This window comes from Pollicipes pollicipes, unplaced genomic scaffold, assembly GCF_011947565.3.
Source record: "Pollicipes pollicipes isolate AB1234 unplaced genomic scaffold, Ppol_2.1 Scaffold_4002;HRSCAF=4701_pilon_pilon_pilon, whole genome shotgun sequence".
NCBI lineage: Eukaryota > Metazoa > Arthropoda > Thecostraca > Pollicipedomorpha > Pollicipedidae > Pollicipes > Pollicipes pollicipes.
In genome coordinates this window covers 18680090-18704503 of record NW_023596420.1, presented here as the reverse complement: position 1 = coordinate 18704503, position 24414 = coordinate 18680090, and the positions used below count along the sequence as shown (strand labels likewise).

Below are 24414 nucleotides of genomic sequence, written 5' to 3'. Positions count from 1 at the left end.
TGGTGTGGGGGGCGGCCCAGGGCTGGTGAGGTTTGGGGCCCCTCCCGGTCCCGGTATGGTGTGGGAGGCGGCCCAGGGCTGGTGAGGTTTGGGACCCCTCCCAGTCCTGGTATGGTGTGGGAGGCGGCCCAGGGCTGGTGAGGTTTGGGGCCCCTCCTTGTCCTGATGTGGTATGGGAAGGGGCCTTGAACTGGTGTGGTCCGAGTGGTGTGGTCTGGGCCCGGTGCGATTGGGAACGCTGTCTAGCAGACCTGATGTGTGGTCCGAGACCCCTTCTGGGCCCGTTACGATTGGGAACGCTGTCTAGCAGACCTGCTGTATGGTCCGACCCGGGGATGCTTCCCGGCCTGTCTCGAGCCCCGGGTCGACACGGCCGGTAGGTGTACGCTGTCCGTCCTCGTATGTCGTCGGCGCGGTGCAGCCGGTCACGTGAGCCACGTTGCTCGGCACCGATGCCGGCGGCCCGTCCTCAGCAAGGTTGGCCGACGCCGGCGCTGTCCGCTGTCTAGTCGCTGCTGTCCTCGGGTGGGGTAGAGCCGGGATCGCTGGCCAGTCCGTGGTGCAGTATTGCCACTTTCTGTCGTGTTGGAATCGTCAGCCGGTGCGCCCCGAATGCCGCCGAGTACGCCGGTTGTCCGGAATGCCGGGAACGCAACATATCCTGGTTCGTCTTCCTCGTGCGGTGGTTAGGACCTCTTGCTCGGAACCAGTGAAGGGCGTAGCCAGCGCCGAAGAACATTCCATGGTTATACGCCTGTGTCCTCGCAGTGACTCCCTCCTGTGATTGATGTATTTGTGTTGTGATATAGGATACGCGCATGACTGAGCGCTACGCGGGAAAATGAGCCGTGGTATGATGGCCAGCTTCCATTCTAAGCGATCACAGCATTACAGGCTTTGCTTGGTGTTGCGAACATCATTATAATTGACGTATCTCGGGCGCGTTGTTGTTTTCATCGCCCAATGTCTCACGTTTCTTATCATCAGTCTGGACTGCGGTCGCTTTCCGTGCCATGCTTTCTGTGCGGCGGCCACGCCGGTTTGGTCTGCCACCGGTGGTGGCTTGCTGGCGCGACGCCGGGAGATAGGGTCCCCGGTCAGAAGACGGCGGCCTGTCGGTGCCCGTATTTGGCCGGCAGCGATATTGGTGTGAGCGTGCGTGCGCGGCGCGGCCTCGAACGTCTGTGATCTGTGATATAGCCGTGATGGAACTGCGCGAGTGTCGCCAGCCCCGTCTCTGCGCATGTACGCACGTGCGCAGAGCAGTGCCGGCCTGCGGTGGGATGCCGGGGATGCTCCGGCGGGAATTACGTCGGCGCCCGCAGAGAACTGACTCGCCTAGAACTCACACTAGCAGCGGAGCTGTTAATACAACGCATAACGACATGCAGTGTATTAAAACAAATATGTATAAATATTAAAAACAAGAAAGCAGTGTTTGTACACAAAATAGACTGCTCTTCGGTATTATGAACACCTCAGCGGAGGGAGATTTCATCATCCATACAGCTGTCACCATCGGAAGCACGCAAGCAATATCAATAGCCCTGACGTCAACATGGTTGACTATTAGCGATCAATTATTGCTGCCACAGCGCGAACACGCGGGCGCCCTTGGGGCCGGCGGGCACCTCTGACATATAGTGATCGCTCCCAGGAGGCACCACCGTCTGCCCAGGGGAGCTGCAGGCACGGGGGACGTTATCCGCACACACTATTGGCGGCCGCCACTCCCTCCCACGGGGCAGAACACAACGCAACAACAGATCAAACAACAGCAACGTAGCGGCCGGACACGGAGATTCCACGGTAGCGACGCCGACGCGTCTGAACACCACACTCCGACAGCGGGACGGCAGATACACGACGAAGCGACGGCGGCGGTGGCCGCGGCCGGTGGGCGGCTCTCCGCGGACCGCCGCCAGGCGAGCGGCTGTCGCCACAGCCGGGCCGCGCGCGACCTCCCCCGACGGGAGCCGGCGGCCGGCGCTAGCAGACACTGAAATCCCACAGCTTGACAGTTTTGTCGTAGCTGCCGGATACGATGACGGAGTCGTTGAACTGGACGCAGGTGACGCCGTCTGTGTGCTGGCGCAGCGTGACCAGGCGGCGGCCGGTCTCCAGCGACCACACCTTCAGCGTCTTGTCGTCCGACGCCGACACTATGCGCCATCGGTCGGCCACCAAACAGCGCACCACACCTGCCGCCGACAGCCAGGCGATCAGCAGACAGCACGGCACACAGCGCACCACACCTGCCGCCGACAGCCAGGCGATCAGCAGACAGCACGGCACACAGTGCACCACACCTGCCGCCGACAGCCAGACGATCAGCAGACAGCACAGCACACAGCGCACCACAGGAACAGCTCTTACCGGTGAAGCACCATCGGCCTCCCAAATTAGTGCACGAGACTACGTCCCCGATTGATAACGAACCCGTGTAACAACTGGGAGCCGATTTGTAACGCGGCAACGAAGGCGTACTTATGCGTGCCACCAGTTCCGGATGAATGTCCAAGGCCACTGAGCACACCACACTGCCAGCCAGTCTACCCTAGTCTGCCCACCCCACGGCCATCCGCCAGCTGAGCCGCACAGCACCTGTGTGGCCCTCGTTCTTGATCCAGTCCAGCACGGCCAGCGGCGCGCCTGTGTCGACGCTCCACAGCCGGATGGTGCAGTCCAGCGAGCCGGAGATGATGCGCTGCTCGTCGAACGTCAGCGTCGTGACGGCGCCCTCGTGGCCGGGCAGCGTGCGGAGGCAGCGGCCGGCAGACAGACACCACACCTGCCCGGCGGGAACGAGGGGGCCCGTCAAACACCAGCCTGCCCGGTGCAGAGGGAGAGGGCTCGTCAAACACCACACCTGCCCGGCGCAGAGGAAGGGGGCTCGTCAAACACCACACCTGCCCGGTGCAGAGGGAGAGGGCTCGTTAAACACCACACCTGCCCGGCGCAGAGGAAGGGGGCCCGTCAAACACCACACCTGCCCGGTGCAGAGGGAGAGGGCTCGTTAAACACCACACCTGCCCGGTGCAGAGGGAGAGGGCCCGTCAAACACCACACCTGTCCGGCGCAGAGGAAGGGGGCCCGTCAAACACCACACCTGCCCGGTGCAGAGGGAAAGGGCTCGTTAAACACCACACCTGCCCGGCGCAGAGGAAGAGGGCCCGTCATACACCACACCTGCCCGGCGCAGAGGAAGAGGGCTCGTCAAACACCACACCTGTCCGGCGCAGAGGAAGAGGGCTCGTTAAACACCGCACCTGCCCGGCGCAGAGAAAGAGGGCTCGTTAAACACCACACCTGCCCGGCGCAGAGGAAGAGGGCTCGTCAAACACCACACCTGCCCGGCACAGAGGAAGAGGGCTCGTCAAACACCACACCTGCCCGGCATAGGGAGAAGGTCCGTCACACACTATGCCTGTTCGGCGCAGAGGGGGGGGGGGGCGTCAAACACCACGCCTGTCCGGCGCACAGAGACTTATTCTATTGGATGAGCAGCGTAAGGTTGGAAACCTGTGAGGTCTGTACAGTCAGGGATCAAATTAGCCCTGTACGCACAAAAAGGCGATCGATAGTCTCTCACAGGTTGACTCGAGGACCACACTAGCCTGCTATGAAACCGACGACCATCCCCACCCCGCATACAGGCCAGACGCGGACATGAGACGCCTGACGCCAGGTAAACAGAGCCGGGCCGGGGACCAGTCCAGCACACGGGGATGGTACTCAGCGTTCGCCACGTTCCCCGGTGCTCCCACCTTGATGGTCTTGTCGGCGGCACCGCTGACCAGCTGGTGTTTCTCGAAGCGCAGGCACAGGATCTGGCCCGTGTGGCCGGTCAGCACGCGCCGACAGCAGCCAGAGCGGACGCACCAGACGCGCAGTGTGCGGTCGTATGAGCCACTCACCACCTTCTCCACGTCCATCTGCCGGTCAGCCGGCGGCCAGTGTTCAAATCACGTCACTAGCCGAGTCGTCAGGGATCAGCAGGACGCCTTGTGCGGCGTGGGACGAGCGAGGCGATAGCAGATGTGAGGGTTGCCAGCTGTGTAGATGATGCTAACAAATGAGCTGGGAAAGCCAGACAGCCGTGGCCGCCGATACCAATGTGTATGATTAATGCATTGGTGAGTTCGCCTTTCGTGACAACTGAAGAGGCGGGGGTTCACTGATACGTGGAATTCGCGCGCTAATTCACCACCAATTTGGCTGGCGAGGGGGCCGGCTCTGAGTCTCGTCAGTCCGCGTAATTTATCAGCGAAATCGCTAAGTTTCCAGTGTTATGTGGCGTCGGCAATTTTGACGAAGGCATGATTAAAAACGCCAAGATTTCGGAAGGAGAAACTTTGCAGGTTTTCTGTCCCAATCACCTTGGTTGTACGCCTCTTTCACTTGAATGTCATAATCAGTCGGAGAGGCTGGTCAGCACGCGCTGACAGCAGCCAGAGCGCACGCAGCCAGGGGAGGAATCTCTCAACAGCATCTAGTATTCAAGATCAGCTTCAGAAGAGGTAACAGTGACCGCTTTTCGGTCGGTTACTGGTGCACCTAAGGGTCGGCCAATTCCAGGTAGGATCGTGAGCTGTACTCTGTAGTTCACCCACGAACAGTTGGCCTCGCGTTTTGATCTACGCTGGTTGCTGGTATCTGACAGCGAACATGAAAATGTCCCATAACGGCCAGACACGTGGTTTGCACACGAGAGCAAGTAGTCGCATGCACGAATCGACCGAGGCGTTTGTCGACATAATGGACCGTGTTCTCCTCCGTCACTATACGATACTCCCGTACCGCCCGCGACGTCCGGCCGCAAACATCTAGAGTCGTAGATCTTGTTCCGGCCCGTGTTCTTCAGCTTTTTCGTAATTGGAAAATTTCAAATGTTTCCATGTTAATCGAATGGGGGAGGCCAAACCGTGGTGCTATACAACGTTGCAGGAAAACCAAGTGTGATTCATCAGCATGCGAGCAAATGCCCCAACGGTTCATCCCGCACAGCGTTAAGGAATCCCGCCTTCTGTTATAGAAAACTGCATACGCCTGCGGTTAGCGAATGCAAACATATCAGCTGTTATAAAGTGTGACAATGGGACCGGACCGAGCTATTAAGACGTCACGTCACGTCACAGCGTCACGTTCTCATATTTCAGGTCAGCACCAGCCAGCTGGCGGCCACTCGTAATTAGCACCGTCTCAGCAGCGGCAGGCAGAGACACCCCACCAGCTGCAGGGGGTGTAATTAGTACCGTCTCAGCAGCGGCACGCTGAGACATCCCACCAGCTGCAGGGGGTGTAATTAGTACCGTCTCAGCAGCGGCAGGCCGAGACACCCCACCAGCTGCAGGGGGTCGCCCTTAAGCCAACGCATAACGGCCGTTGAGTGGATGGCAAGCACTATCGTTACCACCCAGCAATAGCGGATGCTTGTAGCGACGACGCAATGCCGCGAGTGGTTCTTGATGACCGCCTGATGACCAATGGCGCCTGACCGCGCTGGACTATTGAACAGCCCAGCGTCTGATGACGTGAGACTAAGACGCTTCATTTGGACATTGCACTTTACACGGTGCTCTGGGGTTTCCACTTAGGTGCCGCTGCATGCTGTGCTACCACAAATAAACACCGCCCCCGAGTCCGCGCAGGCGACGGCCGCGCGCCAGCCCGGCCCTTGCCGCCGGCCCGACCCCTCACCTGCACACAGCGCACGGTGTCTGTGTGACCGACCATGGTCACCTTGCAGGCGATGCTGGACCACTGCTCGCGCGTGGACAGGTCCCAGACCTGCGGTCAGACACGGCCTGAGCGGTCGGGGGTAGATGACGACACGACGGCCGACGCGGCGGCGGGGACGGCGGTTCTGGCTTAGCGCCGCGGCTAGGTCGCCCATCGGAATCACTTCGCCGTCGTCTCTCTTGGCCAGACCAAGCTTGAGGGTTAAATTCGTTTTCTACATCCAACAGCAGTGTTGTCTCGATTACACGACAGACCTGTTGACTAACTTGCATCGACAGACATGCCCAGGAGGCTTGTCTGGTTTCTCCTGGCTTCCATGCCACTCCCGTGGCATCTGTCGCGAGTCATCACACAGTTCAGGCGAGTGAACGACTGACAGGACCGGACGGCAGCCGGCAGGCGGACGACAGACGACCCCATCGCGGCCCTCACCTTGATGGTGGTGTCGGTGGAGCCGGATACCAGCCGGTTCTCCAGCAGGTGGAGGCAGCGCACGGTGCCCGAGTGTCCCAGCAGCGTCATCACCGACCACGGCGAGTTAGTGCGGATGTTCCACACCTGCGCGGTCCGACCGACACGTTCACATCAAGCCCTGACATCAAACCCCCCGTCTGCCGCACACCACAGTCCCCGGACACCACCACGTTCCCGAAAAATAGCAAAGATGGGCTGATGAGCAGCCGTGGTCGGCAAAGCACAAAAACCCACACAATAAGCTAGCGCGAATAACACAACCAATAACTCATTTTGTCCCATGAGACAAACTACCGCTGGATTCAGCGCCAAGCCCCGCTTCTGCGCCGACGGCCGGAGCACCAGTCGCTGAACCTGACACACCACTTATCGTGGCGCGGGAGGCGATCACACCGGCAGCCAGCCGGGGCCGGACCGCAGTCTGCGCCGCCGCCCACCTTGATGCTGTTGTCGTGCGAGCCGCTGACGATGCGCGTGTCGTCAAACTGCACGCACGAGATGCCCTGGCCGTGGCCCTCGAACGTGCGCACGTGGCAGTGGCCGAGCAGCCAGTTGCGCCGCAGCCGGTACCGCTGCACGAACACCTGCCGGGCCCGTGGACGGCCGACGTCAGTCGACACGGCGGAGCGGGCCGCGGCCGGCCGACACGGACGGCCCCACTGAGCCCTGACCGCAGCGACCGACCAATCGCCGGCCAAGTGACCCCGGCCGGCCAGTGACGCACCTGTTTCCAGTTGACGCGTCCGTCGGTCGAGCTGAGCTCCTGCAGCTGCTTGCGGTGCGTCTCGGGTGACACCTGCCACTCGGGGAGGGCGCTGAGCCTGCGCCACAGCGGCCGGCCGCCGGCCAGCACTCGCCACTGCCTGTCGAGGCCGGCGCAGGTCAGCAGCAGCCGATACACTCGCGGGTATAGTCAACAGCGGCGCGACACTGGACAATGCCCGTTCGTGCCGCCGCAGGTTATAATCCGTTCATGCCGGTACAGCGGCGCTGGCAGGCACACAGCCAGTCATGGGCACACAGCGCAGGTCTGTCCATGCCGGTACAGCGGCGCTGGCAGATACACAGTCAGTCATGGGCACACGGCGCAGGTCTGTCCATGCCGATACAGCGGCGCTGGCAGATACACAGTAGGTCATGGGCACACAGCGCAGGTCTGTCCATGCCGGTACAGCGGCGCTGGCAGATACACAGCCGGTCATGGGCGCACAGCGCTGACCGCGCACGATTAGCCAACGCTCCGTATCGCTGCACTCTGCCTCAGCGCCCGGACCACAGGCCGCGGGCCCTCACATCGTGAACCGTGTCACCTGACACGCTGGCACGGGGCGCGACCGGGCCCACCTGCAGACAGCGCTGCAGCGCGCCAGGCTGAGCGGGTCCAGGTAGCCGAGGATCTTGGAGACGACGTGCGCCGGGAGCCATGAGAGCAGGTCCTGGCAGTTGGGCGGGCAGCGCTCGTGCAGCGAGTCTTGCAGCCGCACCGACAGCAGGTGGTTCTGCGCCGGTCCGCACAGGCCCTGGCCGGCAACGGCACCGCGTGACGGACGGCGAACGACACCAGGTCCGCCGGACAGGCAGAGAGGCGGCTCGGGAGGGAGATGGGCTCACATCACGGCGGGGCCGCTCAGGAAGGAGATGGCCTCGCGTCAGGGAGCGAATAATGACGTCACGCGCTGAAACTGATGCGCAAGCGCTTTAGAAATAGTGTTACTAATCGGGTGCAGGGGGGGGGGGGACCAAGATAAGATCTGTTCAGTGACGTATGGATACTGCTGGTCTCAAGGAACAGATGCACATGCTGGGGGCCAAAAGAAGACACTTGACGCAGAACAACCAAGAACCACCAAGCAAAATCTCTCCGGACCAGGAGAAGTCTCCAGTGGCGTTTACGCTACCCGGTTTTGTGAAGGAAGCCAACACTACATGCTACCGCTAAACTTTGAATTTGTACATGATAGCTTTACAGAAAAATTGAGATAAGGCGTTAGAATCATAGAGTGCTTCACAGTTAGCTCACTGGTATAGTGCTGGACCTAGCGTCGACTAGATAGTTATCTGGCTATACCTGGCAAGACACTAACAACAAATAAGGACAGCAGCCTGAAGAGTTATTACATCAATTGTGCATGCTGCATAGAGTGTCCGTCCTTTTTTCAAGAGCTGGTCCTAAGTCAGTTTTACATACCAAACACCTCAATACATATATCATACACAGGTAATCGCAGGGGGATCAAAATTGATACCACATCGAGGCCGCTACACAAGAACATACACCGCTATATCAAGACCGTCGAACAAGGCCGCTACACAGGGCCGCGCGGCGAGGAAAGCCGCAGCGGGGAGGTTACTCCGCCTCGACCTGACGCGGCAGCCGCGTGCTGCCTCCCGTATACGGCCGCTACACGGGGCCGCGCGGGGAGGAAAGCCGCGGCGGGGAGGTTACTCCGCCTCGAGCTGACGCGGCAGCCGCGTGCTGCCTCCTGCACCGATGTTTAGCATTTGGAGGACACCATCGGAATAATGTCTCCATTTTGTCCGGGAATCGCTGCTTCTTACGCTCGCTTTTAAAAGCAATACTTCTTTCCGTATCAAAGTATTGCCCAATCTGTGGTCGGGGGCCATCTAGAGAAAAATAACTCGTCCGCTCAACGCTCATGCCTATAACGCTTGGCCAGCAAGACAACAAGATTTACCACACACGGAACATGTCTTACATTAAATATAGCAGCACGCGTGTTAATTACAACACGGATAGGTCTCGCACACCGATTGGTGTCCCGGAATACACCGTACTCAAACGCACGAGCCAACTGACGTCGAAAGAGGTAATGAACCTACGTGTCATCTCTCCCATAATACGTGTATCGCTCTGAGTCTGTATTGCGCCTTATATACAAAGAACCGTCTGGTGGGAATATATCTGTGCACTAATGTACAAAACACTTTTGGAGGGACTATATTTGTGTGCTACCTGCCACTGGAACGACAGGAGCAGAGCACACGCACTGCAGTGATAACGTATCCCAAGATAATCGGGTCTAGATTCAGACGCCACTTTCTCCTTTCGCAGTCATTAATTCCAAGCACTACAAATCCTTCCTTTTGTAGCCTATTTATGGTGTATCTTGCGTGCCTAGTTTACCGCCAACCTTGGCTTTTCTCGCGTGCATAGACATACATTCTGCATTCTTCCATCAAGCAAAAGTCCTCCATCTTGTGAGAGTCGCACTAAACAAGTCCTTGGTACCGAAGTACACCACTCCTACAGACGGGAAATTTGGCGCGTAAATGGGAGTGCGTTAGATTTCCCCTGTTTTTGACTTCATCACCAATGAATCGTATCTCGTGACTCTCCCAACGGCGATATGGCAGCGACCTATTGTCGGTCAGAATGCGCTCACTATACCACAGTATCTCCTCTCTAACCAATTTCGCCGTGCTAGATTCTGCTTTGCAGAACGGAGCTCCAAATCGTTGGAACAGATCACCATTAAAACATACTTAGCCTGCATTTAGACACTATTTCATCACAAAATCTATTTCTGAACAATATAATGATGGAAAGAGGAGTAATGCAGCGCTGAATGATTTATGACGCTTCCACATAAATCTTTATAGTTAAATGACCCTGCTTAAGCTGTGTTTTGAAAATGCTCCTCAGCCAACTTACCTAAAAGGCTGACACAATGTGTCACGAGCCACCTTTGCTGGACGAGCACCCCAGATAAATTTCTTTATCAGACTTTAGGTTTGGTTGAAGGCATGGCTGGGATCATTAAGCATTGTGTCACATGTTTTGGTTTAGATATTATCAATGTCTTGACTACAGTTATTCTACCCTTGATGCTGAGATGCCTCTGTGACCATGAATGGCTATACTTTACAGCCAAACTTTGAGTGTACTGCAGTGTTGGCAGGCACTCTCATTAGTATCATGTTAGCATCATAAAACAGTTAAAGTTGCATCAGGGGAACAGAGTTTAACGTAAAGAGTGTTTTGTGAAATGGTGGGAAACATATGAAAGCAACTATGCCACCCTGGTTTAAAGAGTTAGACAGAGTATAGTGTGTTTTTTAAGATGTGGTGTATTGTGCATTTCTATAAGACACACACAGTGTTTATCATGTTTCTATCAGGCCTTTTACTCACCATCAGCTCCTGAAGAACAGTGTTCTTTTGTTCATCATCAAACTCACGGAACCAGACTTGAAAGGCATTGAGTTTAATGCGGAAGTCACGAACACACAGAAGGCGGGGAGAGATCACCTAGAATATATGAGGCACCTGTGTTAAACACTTTCAAAGACATGCACAGAAGGTAGTTACCACAGACTGCAGGCAAAATCCACAAAGCACCTCATATCATATACAACAAACAAATTGACTGCACTTGTACAACACATACACTGCTACTAATGCAGTCTTTATACAAAACTTATGAAGTGTATTATGTGAAAATCATTATATTCAGGCTGCCCTCGAAGCCTACATAAATAATGTAAGCACCATGTAAATATTTTCTGGAGCATTACATACCTGAGCCTGAGCACTGCATGGCTTGCAGTGCCTTGGAAGGCTGTGGTACTTCCTCTGAGTGGGTATCAATTCTTGATTGTTGATAGGCATTGCAGATTCCTTTATGATTGTCCCTGGTCAGGTCATTTCAATTGGAAAAGATTTATCTTGCACAGGAATGTGAATTCCACATCAGATGTCATGTTGACAATTATTGTTATCAAAGAAAGAAGAAAGCACTCTTAATTTTTACTTGAAACACTTTTACTGTATTTATGTTGAGGTGCTGTAAAAAAACAGATCAGTCAGATTTTGTAAAATATAAATCACACCATACTGTTATTACAGTCCTTCAACCAAGAGCAAACTGTTAGCATTTTCCTAGCCCTTACTCCTCAACTAAACAAAATGATACACATCTTGAGACAAACATACACTTGTCTGTTAACAAAATATACCTTTAAATTGTACAATGAGATGGTCAAAGCATAATAAAGTTGCATGGAAAATTTACATGATTTTTGTACCATTCATCTGACTTCAAATGTGTCAGAGCTCATTCAAACTGTGGGATTGGCTCATATTGGGAAGATCTGCCAGACAAAGTGGTGTCATCACTGATGACAGAACATGTTCAAGAGGCAGCTGGACAAGCAATGGGAAAACCTGCCAGTCAGATAGGGACATTCAATGAGAAATCCTACAGCTCTGTGTGTCACTGACTTCCATGTCTGAAACCTAGCCTGACCTTACCTGTGTGAATTGTTCAACAGCCCGAGAACAAAACAGTTTTCAATGCTAGTTTGCTTGAGTTGTAAATCATGTAGGTATTGCAGGCTGAAACTAAAAGAACTAAAATTTAGGAGAAAACATCATAACACTGGCAGAATTGTTCAAATGGATGTTACATCTAAGCCCATTGTGTTGCATAAATGTTTGATAATATTTTTAAAAGGGGCATTCTTCAAATTATTTTAAGGGGTTGTTCCACATCTGTACAAAGTTTTGAACTGAAACAGCAAGTTTGAAGATCTATTGATACAGTTCACAGCCCTGCCTTTCTCAAGACCTAAACCCTCTTGTTTCTGAGCTACACAACAGCAAAAAATGTGCAGACTGTATCAAGGCCCTTCAGATATGCAGCATTTCATATCATTATAATTCAAATACTGCCACCCCATTGGCCATGCTGTGTTCAAGGTCACAAAGAGTGCTATCATCAAGCCTTTCAAGAGCATTCAGATCTGACACCTGCAAGCACAATTCCCAAGCACAGTGCACATCAACTGCCTCTCGATCAATATCGAGCAAGCTGTGCAAGTTTTGAGAACAAATCACATTTCATGCTTTGTGATATAACAAGTTGGGAATAAGACTTGTAATCAAATAGATTAAGAATATGTCCATAACCAAGTATGGGAATCCACATATTATTCTTAAGCTCACTGATAATTAGGCAAAGACACCACAGGAAAGAGCCAAACCATGGGCACAAAATAATATTTCACTCTGCAAACATTCTTCCAGCACCTATCTCTTGACAAGTTTGAAGTAATACAGGTGGGTGCAAGGATCGCAATTTTGTATGGCTAGTTTGGCAGCATCTCAATGTTGCACAACCATTCCATGATGCAACCAAAGTGATATATTGAGGACCATAGATACTAGGGAGATTATGTTGTCTAGAAGTCTTTTCTACTTATAAGTATACCAATAGTTCTAAGTGAGCCATTTCTTTACATCTGATGCTTGTCTCAAAGTCTTAAAATGTGGAGCATTCCATTAGTGTTTGATATGCAAACCAGTTACAATACAGTTTATCATAACACAGGCACAAAATGCATAAAGCCTTCCTGTCCTAGGTGCCTGCTGAAAAAAATGTCATACACACAAGTTATCAAAATTTTCTTCTTTTTTGCCACATCCAGCATTATTTAAGTTGGCATGTCAGTCTGCATAGGAAATTATAGTTACAGTGTAATACTTGCCAAATGTGGGATCTAAAAACATACAACTGCATACAATCGGCCAAAATGTTGCGGGACCTAAAAAATGCAGCAACTCTAAATCTTACAGGTCAAATCTATTAAGACATTGTGGTACTTATGTCTGCCCAGGGGCAATTCAAGACCTCTTGGATTAGGGGCTAATAGCCATTTTCTACCCTTCCTTCCTGTCAATACCTGAAGTGTCAATGCTCAATTCATTAAGTTGAGGGGGAAGCTCCATGTCCCCTGTCCTTCTCCTAACACCCCTTAACCCTGTGTCATGCTCATATCAAGCTGGCGGCAAGTGCACCAAACATTGATACTTCACGTTTTATGCGAATTGAGATCGTGCAAAGTGGAAATCGAGCAAATCGCCATTTAGAGCAAGGGTGGTAAAAAACAAGATACACTCCAGGTATATCCAGCCCCTGTTCAAGTTCATCCCATAAGTGACGAAATAAAGCTAAGAGGGCCTGAATTCTTCATCATTATCAGCACAGGGTATGGATTACAGCAACTGGCGGGTAACCATAGACTTACACACAACCATAAAGCACACGCACCATCTTCCCGTCGCATGTGCGCCGGCAGCCCGGTATGGGGACGAGCAACGTCTGGTGATGTAAAACTGATGGCAAGTGTAAAAATACAAAACTGTATGCTCGATGTTTATGCTCAAATGAAAATGTGTATGAAAACTGTATGTTTGATACCTTTTAAGTTCTTCAAAATGCCTTCTCTCTTAGGTTCGAGAAATATATTTGAAGTACCTTGATTTGTTAGGCCCTTGATTTGAAAGGAGGCCCTGAGGTTGAGCAGTGCCGTGATGAACATATTTTCTAGAATATATGTCTGCTGGTCAGGGTAGGGACTTTGCTGGTAATCTATTGTTACCATTCAAGCACTGAGGTAGGCAATGTGCCAGACATCTGTATTTTTTTTCCTTTGTGTTGTGAGCTTGGAATGATAAGTGAAACAGGCAGTAGTGTGAAATTATCTTTGGTGGACCCAGTGAATGTGGTTGACGTCTGGGTGCATCAGGCAGAAGTGGAGATAATACCAAGTGTATTTAGTTTGGCATTGTTTTATGGAACAATGGCAAGATGAGCAAGAATTCATCAAGTTAAGCTGTTTTAGCGTATTGAAGCTTACACAATGAACAATTTTTGAATACATGAAGTTGAATTTATACATGGGTACTGCATGAGCATGAGCAAGCAATGCTGGCTGGTCTCTTACTATTCTTATTCTTACTATCATGTTATTTTTGCTATTTCTTGCACCTGATTTTGGGGTTTAGACCAAGGTGAGGAGTTGGTGAGGCCATGGTAGGTGCCATCAGCACAGTGCAGTTTGCAGTAAAACTGGACTATCACTAATATCTTCAAGGGAATGTTCCACATTTGTATGCATTTTTTCAACTGAGGTTGCCACCATGAAAATCATTTCATGCAGTTTGCAGCCCTGCTCTTCCCTAAAATGACCAAAATTGTGTTGTTTAGAGCAGTCTTTTCCATTTAAAAGTATGCCAATAGCTACAAGTGAGCTTATTTTATGGCATGTAAATGTCTGCAGTTGTGAACACATGGACATGTATGGGGATTATATTTTCAGTGGGAAGTGGTATGCATCTTTGATTGAAAATAAACCAATATTTTTGATGCATCACATGAGCTTAAATCAACTGCACATGGACATAGCATTAGCAAATAAGCTGACTGATATAAGTCATCAAGTCATGCTTCAGCACATTCCATGCAGGCTTTGTTTCCACACCACGTGAAACCTAGTTGCAAGCTGAGAAATGAAAGTAGTATCTTCTAGAGCCTTGCTTCAATTATGCTGCCCTGAATGGGAAATGAGCAGGTGTGACATATTTAAAACAATGTGAATAATTCTGGGGATGAAGAGGGCACATCTGGATAATGAACTAAATGGTCATAGTCTGACAGTTTCCATTGAAACATTTTGTTGATATGACTCAGTATGAAAAATACCTGATTGTGTTGTCCTGTTACAGATTTCATCAAACACAACTGGTGATGTGTTTGCCATAACTTCTTGCCAGGTGATATCCAGTTGTAGACATTCCTATGAAAGTGATTATTAAAGGTATGTATTAAACCTGAGTGTGTATTGCACATTCATAATATTTGCCATCATATTTATTGCATAGATCATGAATCTGTGTGACTAGGGGTGCATATTAAGAATGGCATCTTGGTCAGATTGTCCATTATTAGGTAGCTCTTTATGGTAAATTGGTAGCTGTGATGTGTAAAATGGCATGAATATTTCTTGGGATGGATGGTGCATGGCTTGCTCTGTCATAGACATGGTCTTTTTGCTGCTCTACCAATGGTCCCTTTAGGCCTTCACACACTGTCTTTTTACCCCCCAGCTCCTCCCCCTCCCCAATCTTTCTGTTATTGTTCATGAATACCCAGGCCTGGCCATCCTGCCCTGATGCTCATTGCTCACATGTCTGGAGAGCAGTACTGCAGTGCTCATGTTCCTGGGATATAAAATGTGTTCACTCGGCCTGGGAGGGCAGGAGTTGTAAGTTTATAAGCACTTGTGACTATGAAAAGATATTTTGTGAGATGTGAGCTTTCAGCAGTTTAGTTTGAATGAATTTCTCAGGGCCATCAGATTCAGAGCTCAAGCTAAAAAACAGTTTGGCATTTGCTCTGAACCTACCAGCCCAGCCAGTTAGTGGCATTCCAGTCCATGGCATAAGTTGTATGAGGCCATTTATCATCTAAAGCCACAGTGAGCTTTGCTGTATTACAATGCTGAGGCATGGCCACAACAAGCCTCATTAACCCTTTTTGGCCAGCCCTCAGTTCAGAGTGTAGTAATGCTGCCATCTGGTTCACATGAGCTATCTCAGGGGGTCGTGTCCCTGAGGCTACCACGGCGTCTGAGCCCCACATCCCTGTCTTCTCACTTTTTGTCTCACACTCTTTTGTACCACTCCAAACAAGACATCTGCAATGGGTGCACACCGACCATGTCGTCACTGCACCTGAATGCTAGCACAAGCACCTAGTCAGGTTGTTGGACCATGTTGGCAGCGTGGCACGGCGTCGCCACGTGGAAGTGGATCGCGAACGACGACAGCTGTGGCATCTGCCGCATGCCCTTCGACGCCACGTGCTCCAACTGCAAGATCCCCGGCGACGACTGTCCTCTGGGTGGGTGGCGGCCGCGGCAGCCGGGGCCCCGACGTCGGCAGGTGGCGGCTGCGCGCCTGGCAGCCGGTCGCGCTTCCGCCGGTGGATGCTGGTGACCCAGCTGGGTCTTAGTGCCCGTGGTGGGCCTACCGAGCAACCCACACCAGCGTCTTCTTGTGTGTGGGACCTCTGGCCACAGCAACGTCCTTGCTACACAATCAGACGTCATGAGAATGGCACCAGGCTGTAGTTGGCCGTGCCACCGGGACGAGTATGGGCGTCCATTGTGTCCGATCACAGCGAATGCACCCGTCGTCTCATTGCCTACTGCATGTAGCTCATACCACATGTGTGGTTTTCGCCGAGTGTGCTCACAAGCTAGGCCATGGTTTGGATATTGTGGAAGTGTTTTTATGTTTTGTGCGTGATTTCCAGCCTGGTCCTCAGCAGTGGCGAGTACCGCGGTGCTGGCTTAAAATAGCAGCGCTTAGACGACTGTTCGGCGTGTGTGCAGGCATGGCGGCGTGCGTGTATTGTGGAGTGACTATTCTCCTCCTTCCTCAGTTTGGGGCCAGTGCTCGCACTGCTTCCACATGCACTGCATCATCAAGTGGCTCGAGTCGCAGCAGGTTCACCAGCACTGCCCCATGTGTAGACAGGACTGGAAGTTCAAGGAGTAATCACCAATACAGGTGTGTGTGTGTGTGTGTGTGTGTGTGTGTGTGTGTGTGTGTGTGTGTGTGTGTGTGTGTGTGTGTGTGTGTGTGTGTGTGTGTGTGTGTGTGTGTGTGTGTGTGTGTGTGTGTGTGTGTGTGCGTGCGTGCGTGCGTGCGTGCGTGCGTGCGTGCGTGCGTGCGTGCGTGCTGTGTCACGCTGTGCTGTGCTGTGCTGTATAATTTTCCACATCAAGATTCAAGATGTCAGGTATGTTAGCATGGTTGGGCATATGGGTCAAACTTGTTCAGAGTCTGGGGGAAATTTTGTAGTGAAAATCTCTATATGCAGCTTCAGAAACGCTACCTGTCGCAGTGGTTTTACATTGCATTAAAACTGGCTGGATGTTCTTTGTTGATGCATGTGCAGCAAGGTGTAGGGAAGAATGCTACTCGGAAATTCGGTTTTTCGTGTTTTTAGTGGGATATGGTAAGCACAAAGCTGATACTCCCTTGACAAAGATCTGAGGTCACATAATTGTATGACCTGTCCTGTAACGCCTTCAGAAACGCCACCTGTCGCATTGGTTTTACATTGCATTAAAACTGGCTGGGTGTTCTTTCTTGATGCGTGTGCAACAAGGTGTTGGGAAGAATGCTACTCGGAAATTCGTTTTTTGTGTTTTTAGTGGGATATGGTAATCACAAAGCTGATACTCCCTCGACAAAGATATGAGGTCACGTAATTGTATGACCTGTCCTGTATGTTCAGCGGGGTTGAAATGCTGTTTGATCGGGATTATATCACTTGGTCTGTACTTCAGCACGAAATAGTGGGCTTAGGGCGAGGAAACAACCTTTCGTCCCCTCGGCGGCTAATCCAGTCAGCAAACCTGTTGTATGTTGTGCGCTCTTTGTTTTTGTTTCGTCTTTTTATTTGAGCGCAAGGAACGCACATGCCTACCAACGTGGGGACGCGTTTGGGCTCACGTACCAGAAGCCGCACTTGTATTGTTCATCTTTGGTGGTGAAATGGCAGCTCGCCAAGAGAGCCAGGCTGAAACAGGGTGGTTCTGTTGCGCGGCGTTGCGCAGTGCAACATCCTTCAGCAAGAATTGCCCGCTTATTCGAAACTGTTTTATGAGTGTGGTGGGGTGACGATCTGCGACAAATCGTACGCAGCAGAAGTGATCAGAAAGTCACGCATGCAAATCGATTTATTAAGTTCATTGTAAAGGAATGATGGACTTCGATGGTTTGCCACCGCAACCTTTAAATATAGTGAGCCCCGGTAGATGTCGTCACCTGTGCGGTACCACAGCCCAGGCGTGACTAACTGCACCTCGGCTGTTATTTCGAACCCGGCGACCAGAAAATTGTGGGAAACCAGGGTTTCCATGTGACGGGCCGTGGTAAAAGCGCTACTCCTAACCCAGATCGGGGTGTGTGTTGGCGGTGTCATAGCCGCGTGGTCGGGGCCGGCTGCCGCTGGAGCCGGCGCATTGCAGCGCTGGCCAGCCGGCTGGAGGCGCCCCGCGGCCGCCCACACAGTGCGGCGGTGTGACGGCCCGCGGAGCCTACCGGCCGGCGGTGGGGTTGGTGTGGCGGACACCGCTGTCATGGGCTCCGACTTCAGACGATATCGCGAGTTTCTGCTTGCTCGCCAGCTTAAGAAGGTATCGTTCGACAGCGCGCCAGTGAATGTGACCCGTGTGAAGTTGTCCTACGTCATGTCTGCATCCCGTGAACGCATGAACGTCATGATTTTCACAAATCTATAAGATGGGTAGGCGTTCGCAGTTGTGTATTACTTTATAAGGACAGCTGGATCTGCCCGTTCAAAGAAAACGATTCGGTCCGTTGTGCAACTGAAAGTCTGGGTTAGTTATGTCATCGGCTGCCAGCGGTCGGTCGGCCAGTCGTTCATGACATGCCGGTAAACTGAAAACGGATATTCGTCACTCGATGTCTCAAAACCAATGACTGACCTCTGGCTGGCGAGTCGACTTCGTCCGCCGTCCAGACAACATGAGGGGGCACCGCTCCGTAATTGTGGCTGAACTGGGCTGGATTCACCGAATGGAAACTAGCGGACGGTCTGGCGCAAAGGGTCACACGGTGTCTGTTTCGGCCCGCCAAAAGAGTTGGGTCTACCGAAAGATTGTGTTGGAACTATACGTGGCAACAGTTACGGCATGCTTTTCCCAGTCATTAACTATGGTTATTTTCATCTTGAATTATCTCCTTACGCTGTAGTAATTCCGCAACGTCTCGCCCTTAACTCTGGCCGTATGAGAGGACAGCACAGGAGGACCTTGTGGTTTATAACGACACGATCTTTCACGTGGGAGGCGAGGCGTTGGAGAGAGCCCTGCCGAGGCTTTGGTCGTCTCGTGGCGCTGACCAGACCGCCCCAGTGGTGGGGACTCCATAAGAAGCTAGTACAGTGATGCACCGAGCGTGTGCCAACAAGATAGCAGTATGTTATCGCTAGGCTTAATTTGTGGGTTATAGGAGCGTGTTGACCAAGAGTGGCATCCTATTGGCTCGTCGAAGATCAAGGCTTCGTTCCTGAGACAGTCTTAAATTTATCATAAATGCACTAACTGCTTTAGCCTGCCTGGATGATGGCTCTGTCAGTTGTAAGGGTTTTTGCTGTCTTATTGCTCGGATTGACTGACAAGGTTCATGTCATCCTATCGAGGACCACAAATTGGCCCGGTCTCACCAGATGTTATGGGTCATTGAGCCGGGCTGCTTACTCACGTGCCTCGGACGCGTCGGTTACAGTAATGTACTTGCGCCGCCTTTTTTTTGTTCGGTCGCCCCTTACAGGCACTGGTGGTCATTGTGGTATTCCCACGTAGTAAATGGTTACATCTGCAAATTGCCTATTACTCTTGTCAAGAAGCGGGGTAAAAATGTGATTTGGTTTTGGGTTTCGTTCTCTGTTAGTTCCTAACATTGGCGCCACCGCTCAATCAAGATTGTGCAGGAGCTCGCCACAACAGCCATTTTCACATGCGACGCTTCCTCTGCGTGCTTAATGAGTTTACTTATCTTCAGGAATGGTTTAATAATTCCCCGCAAAGGCCAGATATCACCTCTTTGTGGGCAGCCGATGAAGGCCTGCTGCCGATTAATATATTCATATATTTGACTTCAGGGTGGTGACTGCAACGCGGTTGCCGACGGTGGATATGCGTTGTTCTACGCCATGTGTGGGACGTGGTATTAGTGCGGATTGGCTAATTAGCTGGACTATTGGTAGCGGTGCTTCTGCTCATACAGCATGTCAGCCCGTTCCTTCTACGGCTGTGGTCAATTGTAGGTTGGTCCTGGTGAGGACGTGGGGAAGTCTGAATAATTTGTCGACAACGTTGTGTAAGCAGCAGTAACATTAACGAGGTCAAGAGTCCGGTTAATTTAGCCATCTTTTTGTCCAATGTCCGACATGGATCATTTCGGAGCTACGTGTATTACGTTTGGCGCATAATGGTTCCATGGTGTCGGTAGTGATGTTCAGGATAGGTAAAAGAACGATGCTAAGAGTGCGCAATGCGTGCTCACTTGATGCGCTGTCCCGATTCCTCCGCGGACCTGACTGCTGCACAGACTGCCGCAGACTGCTGCACAGGCTATTTTACTGGCTGTTACATTAGCTGCGTGCCGACTGCTGTGCTGACTGCCGCGCTGTTTGTTCTGTTGACTCAACCGAGCGCGTTGGTGCTATGTTCAGCCGAGTGCCCCGCAGCTTCCAGACTGGGCTTGGCTAGGCTTGTAGACGCGGCTGACGACTGTACGGACTGTGACTGCTGGATGGCGTTCAGTGTCAGTGCGGCGGCCACTGGCCGTCCGGGCGCCTCTTATGACGGCTTGACTGACCGCTGCCTCGATGTCCCCGCTGCCGCGCTTGCTGTGTGGGGCGCCGCTTCTGACGGCGGCGAGCTGCCGCCGCGCCGCCCGCTGTACTGACCCTGCCGCCGCCGCCTCCGCCGTCCGGCAGCTGCAGCCGGCCATGTCGTCGCTGCAGGGCCTGCCGCCGCTGCCGCCCTCTCTGAGCAGCGTGCTGAGCGCAGGCCGGGACCAGTGGCGTCACCTGCTGGTGGCCGCGGCCGATGACGAGCCGACCTACAGTAACGTGCCGGCGGCGCGCAGCCCGCCGGCGCGGCCCGGCCCGGCCGGTCGCGCCGCGCTGTCCAGCCAGGCCAGAGGTGCGGCCGCTGCCGGCCTCAGCGCTCACCCCGCCGCCGACCTGAGACACACTGCGCCCTGTTTTATTGCTAGCTGTCTGCCGTCCATCAGCTTGTTTCGGCAATATGCTTTTTGTTGTATCTTGCGTCTGGACTGTCCCTTTATTTTGTTTTTAATGGATGCCTCCTGTTCTTTCCGTTTCCCAGTTTGGGTTGTTTTCGTTTGTTCGTCTAATCTGGCCTAACAGAATTGCCTATTCGTCCCCGTTGTCTGTTTCTTCGCTGCATAAATGTAATTATGCCTGTGGTTTGCAGTCAACCGCCCAGTCTTACACCCCGCAAGTATAACCTCAATTCACCGCGTACCTGTGTACTGCGATGTCACGTATTGTGACCACTTGATCACACGATGGCCCTGTATCATGCTGTGTGACCTAGTGACCGTGTGGTTGTCCACCATTTGGTGCACGGATAAGCCGATGTAGCACGGTGTGTCCCCGATCTCGCGATTGTCCGGCCGCCGCCGAGTGTGACCTTGTGTGACCCGTTGTGACCCTGGGCGGCAGGCGGCAGCCCGGCGTCCGCGCGTCCGCGGGCGGGCCCGCTGCACCCCCTGCCGCGGCCGGCGCGCCGGTCACCGCTCGACCAGCAGCTGGAGCGATTGCGGCGCGAGATGACCGACCTGCGCCAACTCGACCTTGCCCTCCTCTATCAGCTGTGGTCACTTAACGACGCCATTCAGGAGTTCAAGCAGCTGGTGCGCTCACCCAGCTGGGACAATGGCTACGACGGCTCGGCGGACGAGGAGGAGGCGGCCGGCTCGTCGCGCCACGGCCATTCGCTGGCGGCGGTCTCCGAGCGCCTATCGACCTCATCTAGCTCCAGCCTCGAGTTCGGAGACGTGTGAGCTGGCGGCAGCTGGCGGCGGGCCTGGAGTCGGGGGCTCGCGGAGCGCTCGGAGAGGTCTCCTGGTCCGGGGAGCGGTGAGGCCTGCAGCGGCGGTCAAGCTGCTCCAGCAAAGTCGAGTGGAAGGAGTTTCCAAAGCCTCAGAGGGAGAAGGGTGTCTGCTGTGTCTCAACGCAACCGTCTCCATGTGTTCCATTGTCAGACCTGACATCTAGCGAGTGTGCATCAAAAGCAAGCTTGTGCTTTACCGCCTAGGTGGCATCAGTTTGGGCAGCGCTTCTCGAAGCTGTGTGCAGTGAATGTTGCGTCCGTTAGGTCGAGCGCGTCGTGATGGTGAGGCATTCCATTTTATTGCGGACCGGGTGATAGATATCTGGAAACCCACGGCGCTTGTACAGCATGGTCTTTATCGGCCCGGCGTCGCGTCTGTTCACATTGGGGCGGCTGCAGTTCACGATATCTTCACAATTGAGATAATGAAACCTTTGACGACTATGAGTCTGGATCTCCTGTAGGGAATCATTACAGAAGTTGTGTTCAAACGACCTGGAATGGTAATGAAATCGCCAATGATGCTGCACTGAGTGTTTACCGCGGCTATCGATTTTCTATTGCTCGTAATCGTCCGGTCGCCACTAGATTACACGACCTGATGTGGTGTAGCATTGTTGTCAGTAATGGCCCGCTCATGTAAGGGACAGCGCAGCGCACTTGTTCAAATATTAATAAACAGACGACGCACACACGTTTATATTGTATGCGCTAGCTATGTGGCCGACATCTCTGGACAAATGGGAATTTGCACGTGCATCGTGTGCTGTGACTTTATTCAGTTGGAGTGGCCGCGGATGTCGAAACACCGCCTGACACACAATCCCTGAAGTGGGACGCACGCTCATCGTGGTCTGCTGCGTGCGCAAGTCGTCATCGTACCGCATCACGATACAACTGCGGGCTTCTGTACGCTCTCCATAGCTGGCGCCTTCTTCGCACGTCGATTTACGTGGTGCTTCAACAGCTTTTCAGTTGGCAGCCACGATGGAAACTTTGTCAAGCATGTGGTGCGGTTATACTTGGATATACTTGATATACGGATATACGGTTATACTTGTGCGAATCGCCAAGGATGTACTTGTGAGTCCGTCTGAAAATGCGCCTCAGGGGCCTTTCGCTCGTAGCGCGAATATGCATCGTGTGAAACGGTAACCGTGGCAACCCGCAACCGTCCAGATTGCATTTTGTCGGAAGGTTTCCAGCATTAACGCAGATCGTAGCACACGCCGCATCCTGGGAGCAGGTGTGCTTTTGAGGTCGATGGGACGCGTTGTACCAAGTCGGTGGTCATCACGTCAGACAGCGGAGCGAGCCAGGCAGACGCGCTAAGGGTTTGCTCGGGCCACAGCGGCACGCTATTTTTTAGAGTTGTTTGGTTGCTTAGCCGGTTGGGAATGCCAAAGACGGTATCGAGTGTCTGCCTTCCAGTATGACGCTGCCCAACAACAGTAAGCGGGCGCATTATGAAACAAACGGCTCACCGCAGGTAAGGTATGTTATCTATGTCTTTGCCGTCAGCTCGTGTCCATCGCACGTGTCCACGCCACAGCTGTCCTGGTCGGCGGAGGCGAGCTTCCTGCGAACTATCGGCCCACGACGGGCAGCGTGGGTCGCAACCGTGGGAGGTCACGACAGAATTCCAATTTCCGGTCACCGGGCGAGATCACAACGGTCGACGCTGATCTGGCAGATGTGAAGGTGGAAACATGAGCCTTATTTTGCATATACTGACCGACATGTGGGCTGTTCTGTGGACGAAAGAACGTTCCTTAAAACTTTGTCGTCTTCCCGCATTGCACTGCTGAATGTTGGCCGGAAATTCAAAGCGGTCACGTTTCCGAATGCGTTTAAGTGTAAAAAATAGATAAGTGTCGCATTAGCCAGGCTAGTGTTTACTTGCACCTCCCGTCTGGCTTTGCAGCCGGTATTGTGCGTCCCTGTGTGCTGGTCCATACCTGTATGGGATCGTATCCGTCCTGGGGTTCGTTGTCAAAAGTCTGATCTTTCCTTGCATGTCCTCAGCATCCAAATATTAATTATTTCAACTTTAAGCAGCATTGGAATATTCGGCAGTGTATATAACTAGCGTCTGTATATAAATCTTGACTTCCCAGTGTCACCGTTCAAGGATGAATTCAGGCTCAAAAGACGGGGAACTCCACATTTCCAAACAATTCCGGTCGATTCCGGAGTTCAAAGTATCAGAGCAGTCACTGACGCATGAACTAGTATCCGTCAAAAATCCTGCTCTCTCATCAATGTCACCCTTCCATATCAGAGTCAGGCTCAAATGACGGGGAACTCCGGGTCACCGAAAAGTCCCGGCCGATTTCGGATTTTTAAATACCAGAATAATCAGCGAATGAACTAGCGTCCGTTGGAGTCCTGACTTCTCGAGGTCACGTTTTAAAGGCAAACCCAGACTCAAAGGACTAGATACTCTCCACCACAAAACAATTACCGACCGATCTGAAATTTTCGAGCATCAGAATGCTCACCACAGAAGGAACTGGCGTCTTTCAAAAATTCTTACGAGTTTTTTATGTTCAACTGGAATAGTCACTAGCACATGAACTACGCTAGTTCGTGTGTCAGTAATCATTCTGGCAATGAAAAAATCCGAGATCGGCCGGCAGCTCTTTGGTGAAATGGAGTTTCTCTCCCTTTGGGCCCAAACTTGACCTTGAAAAGTGACCTTGAGTTTCATGT

The 24414-nt window shown here is 52.5% G+C and overlaps 2 protein-coding genes across 9 annotated transcripts; one reads left to right on the top strand and one right to left on the bottom strand.

Moving 5' to 3' along the window:
* Positions 1-119: 119 nt before the first annotated feature.
* Positions 120-13509, bottom strand: LOC119093997 (F-box/WD repeat-containing protein 7). Of its 8 annotated transcripts, none has more exons than XM_037217042.1 (12): positions 12919-13243; positions 11489-11578; positions 10757-11021; positions 10370-10486; positions 7561-7736; positions 6941-7079; positions 6654-6800; positions 6175-6300; positions 5701-5790; positions 3768-3935; positions 2605-2791; positions 120-2201 (listed from the first exon to the last, which is right to left on the bottom strand). In XM_037217042.1, exons 3-12 carry the CDS (start codon positions 10844-10846, stop codon positions 1990-1992), a joined length of 1452 nt encoding a protein of 483 aa, XP_037072937.1. In that variant the 5' UTR covers positions 10847-11021; positions 11489-11578; positions 12919-13243; the 3' UTR covers positions 120-1989. The 8 variants fall into 8 exon arrangements, with proteins under 8 accessions (XP_037072937.1, XP_037072938.1, XP_037072939.1 ...); XM_037217043.1 differs by having other exon boundaries at positions 13052-13243; XM_037217044.1 differs by having other exon boundaries at positions 13222-13240.
* A 1234-nt stretch (positions 13510-14743) lies between these two features.
* On the top strand, positions 14744-20715 carry lmgA (anaphase promoting complex subunit lemming A). The gene is made up of 4 exons (XM_037217049.1): positions 14744-14835; positions 15801-15920; positions 16464-16591; positions 20559-20715. Exons 1-3 carry the CDS (start codon positions 14817-14819, stop codon positions 16577-16579), a joined length of 255 nt encoding a protein of 84 aa, XP_037072944.1. The 5' UTR covers positions 14744-14816; the 3' UTR covers positions 16580-16591; positions 20559-20715.
* The last annotated feature ends 3699 nt before the right edge of the window (positions 20716-24414 follow it).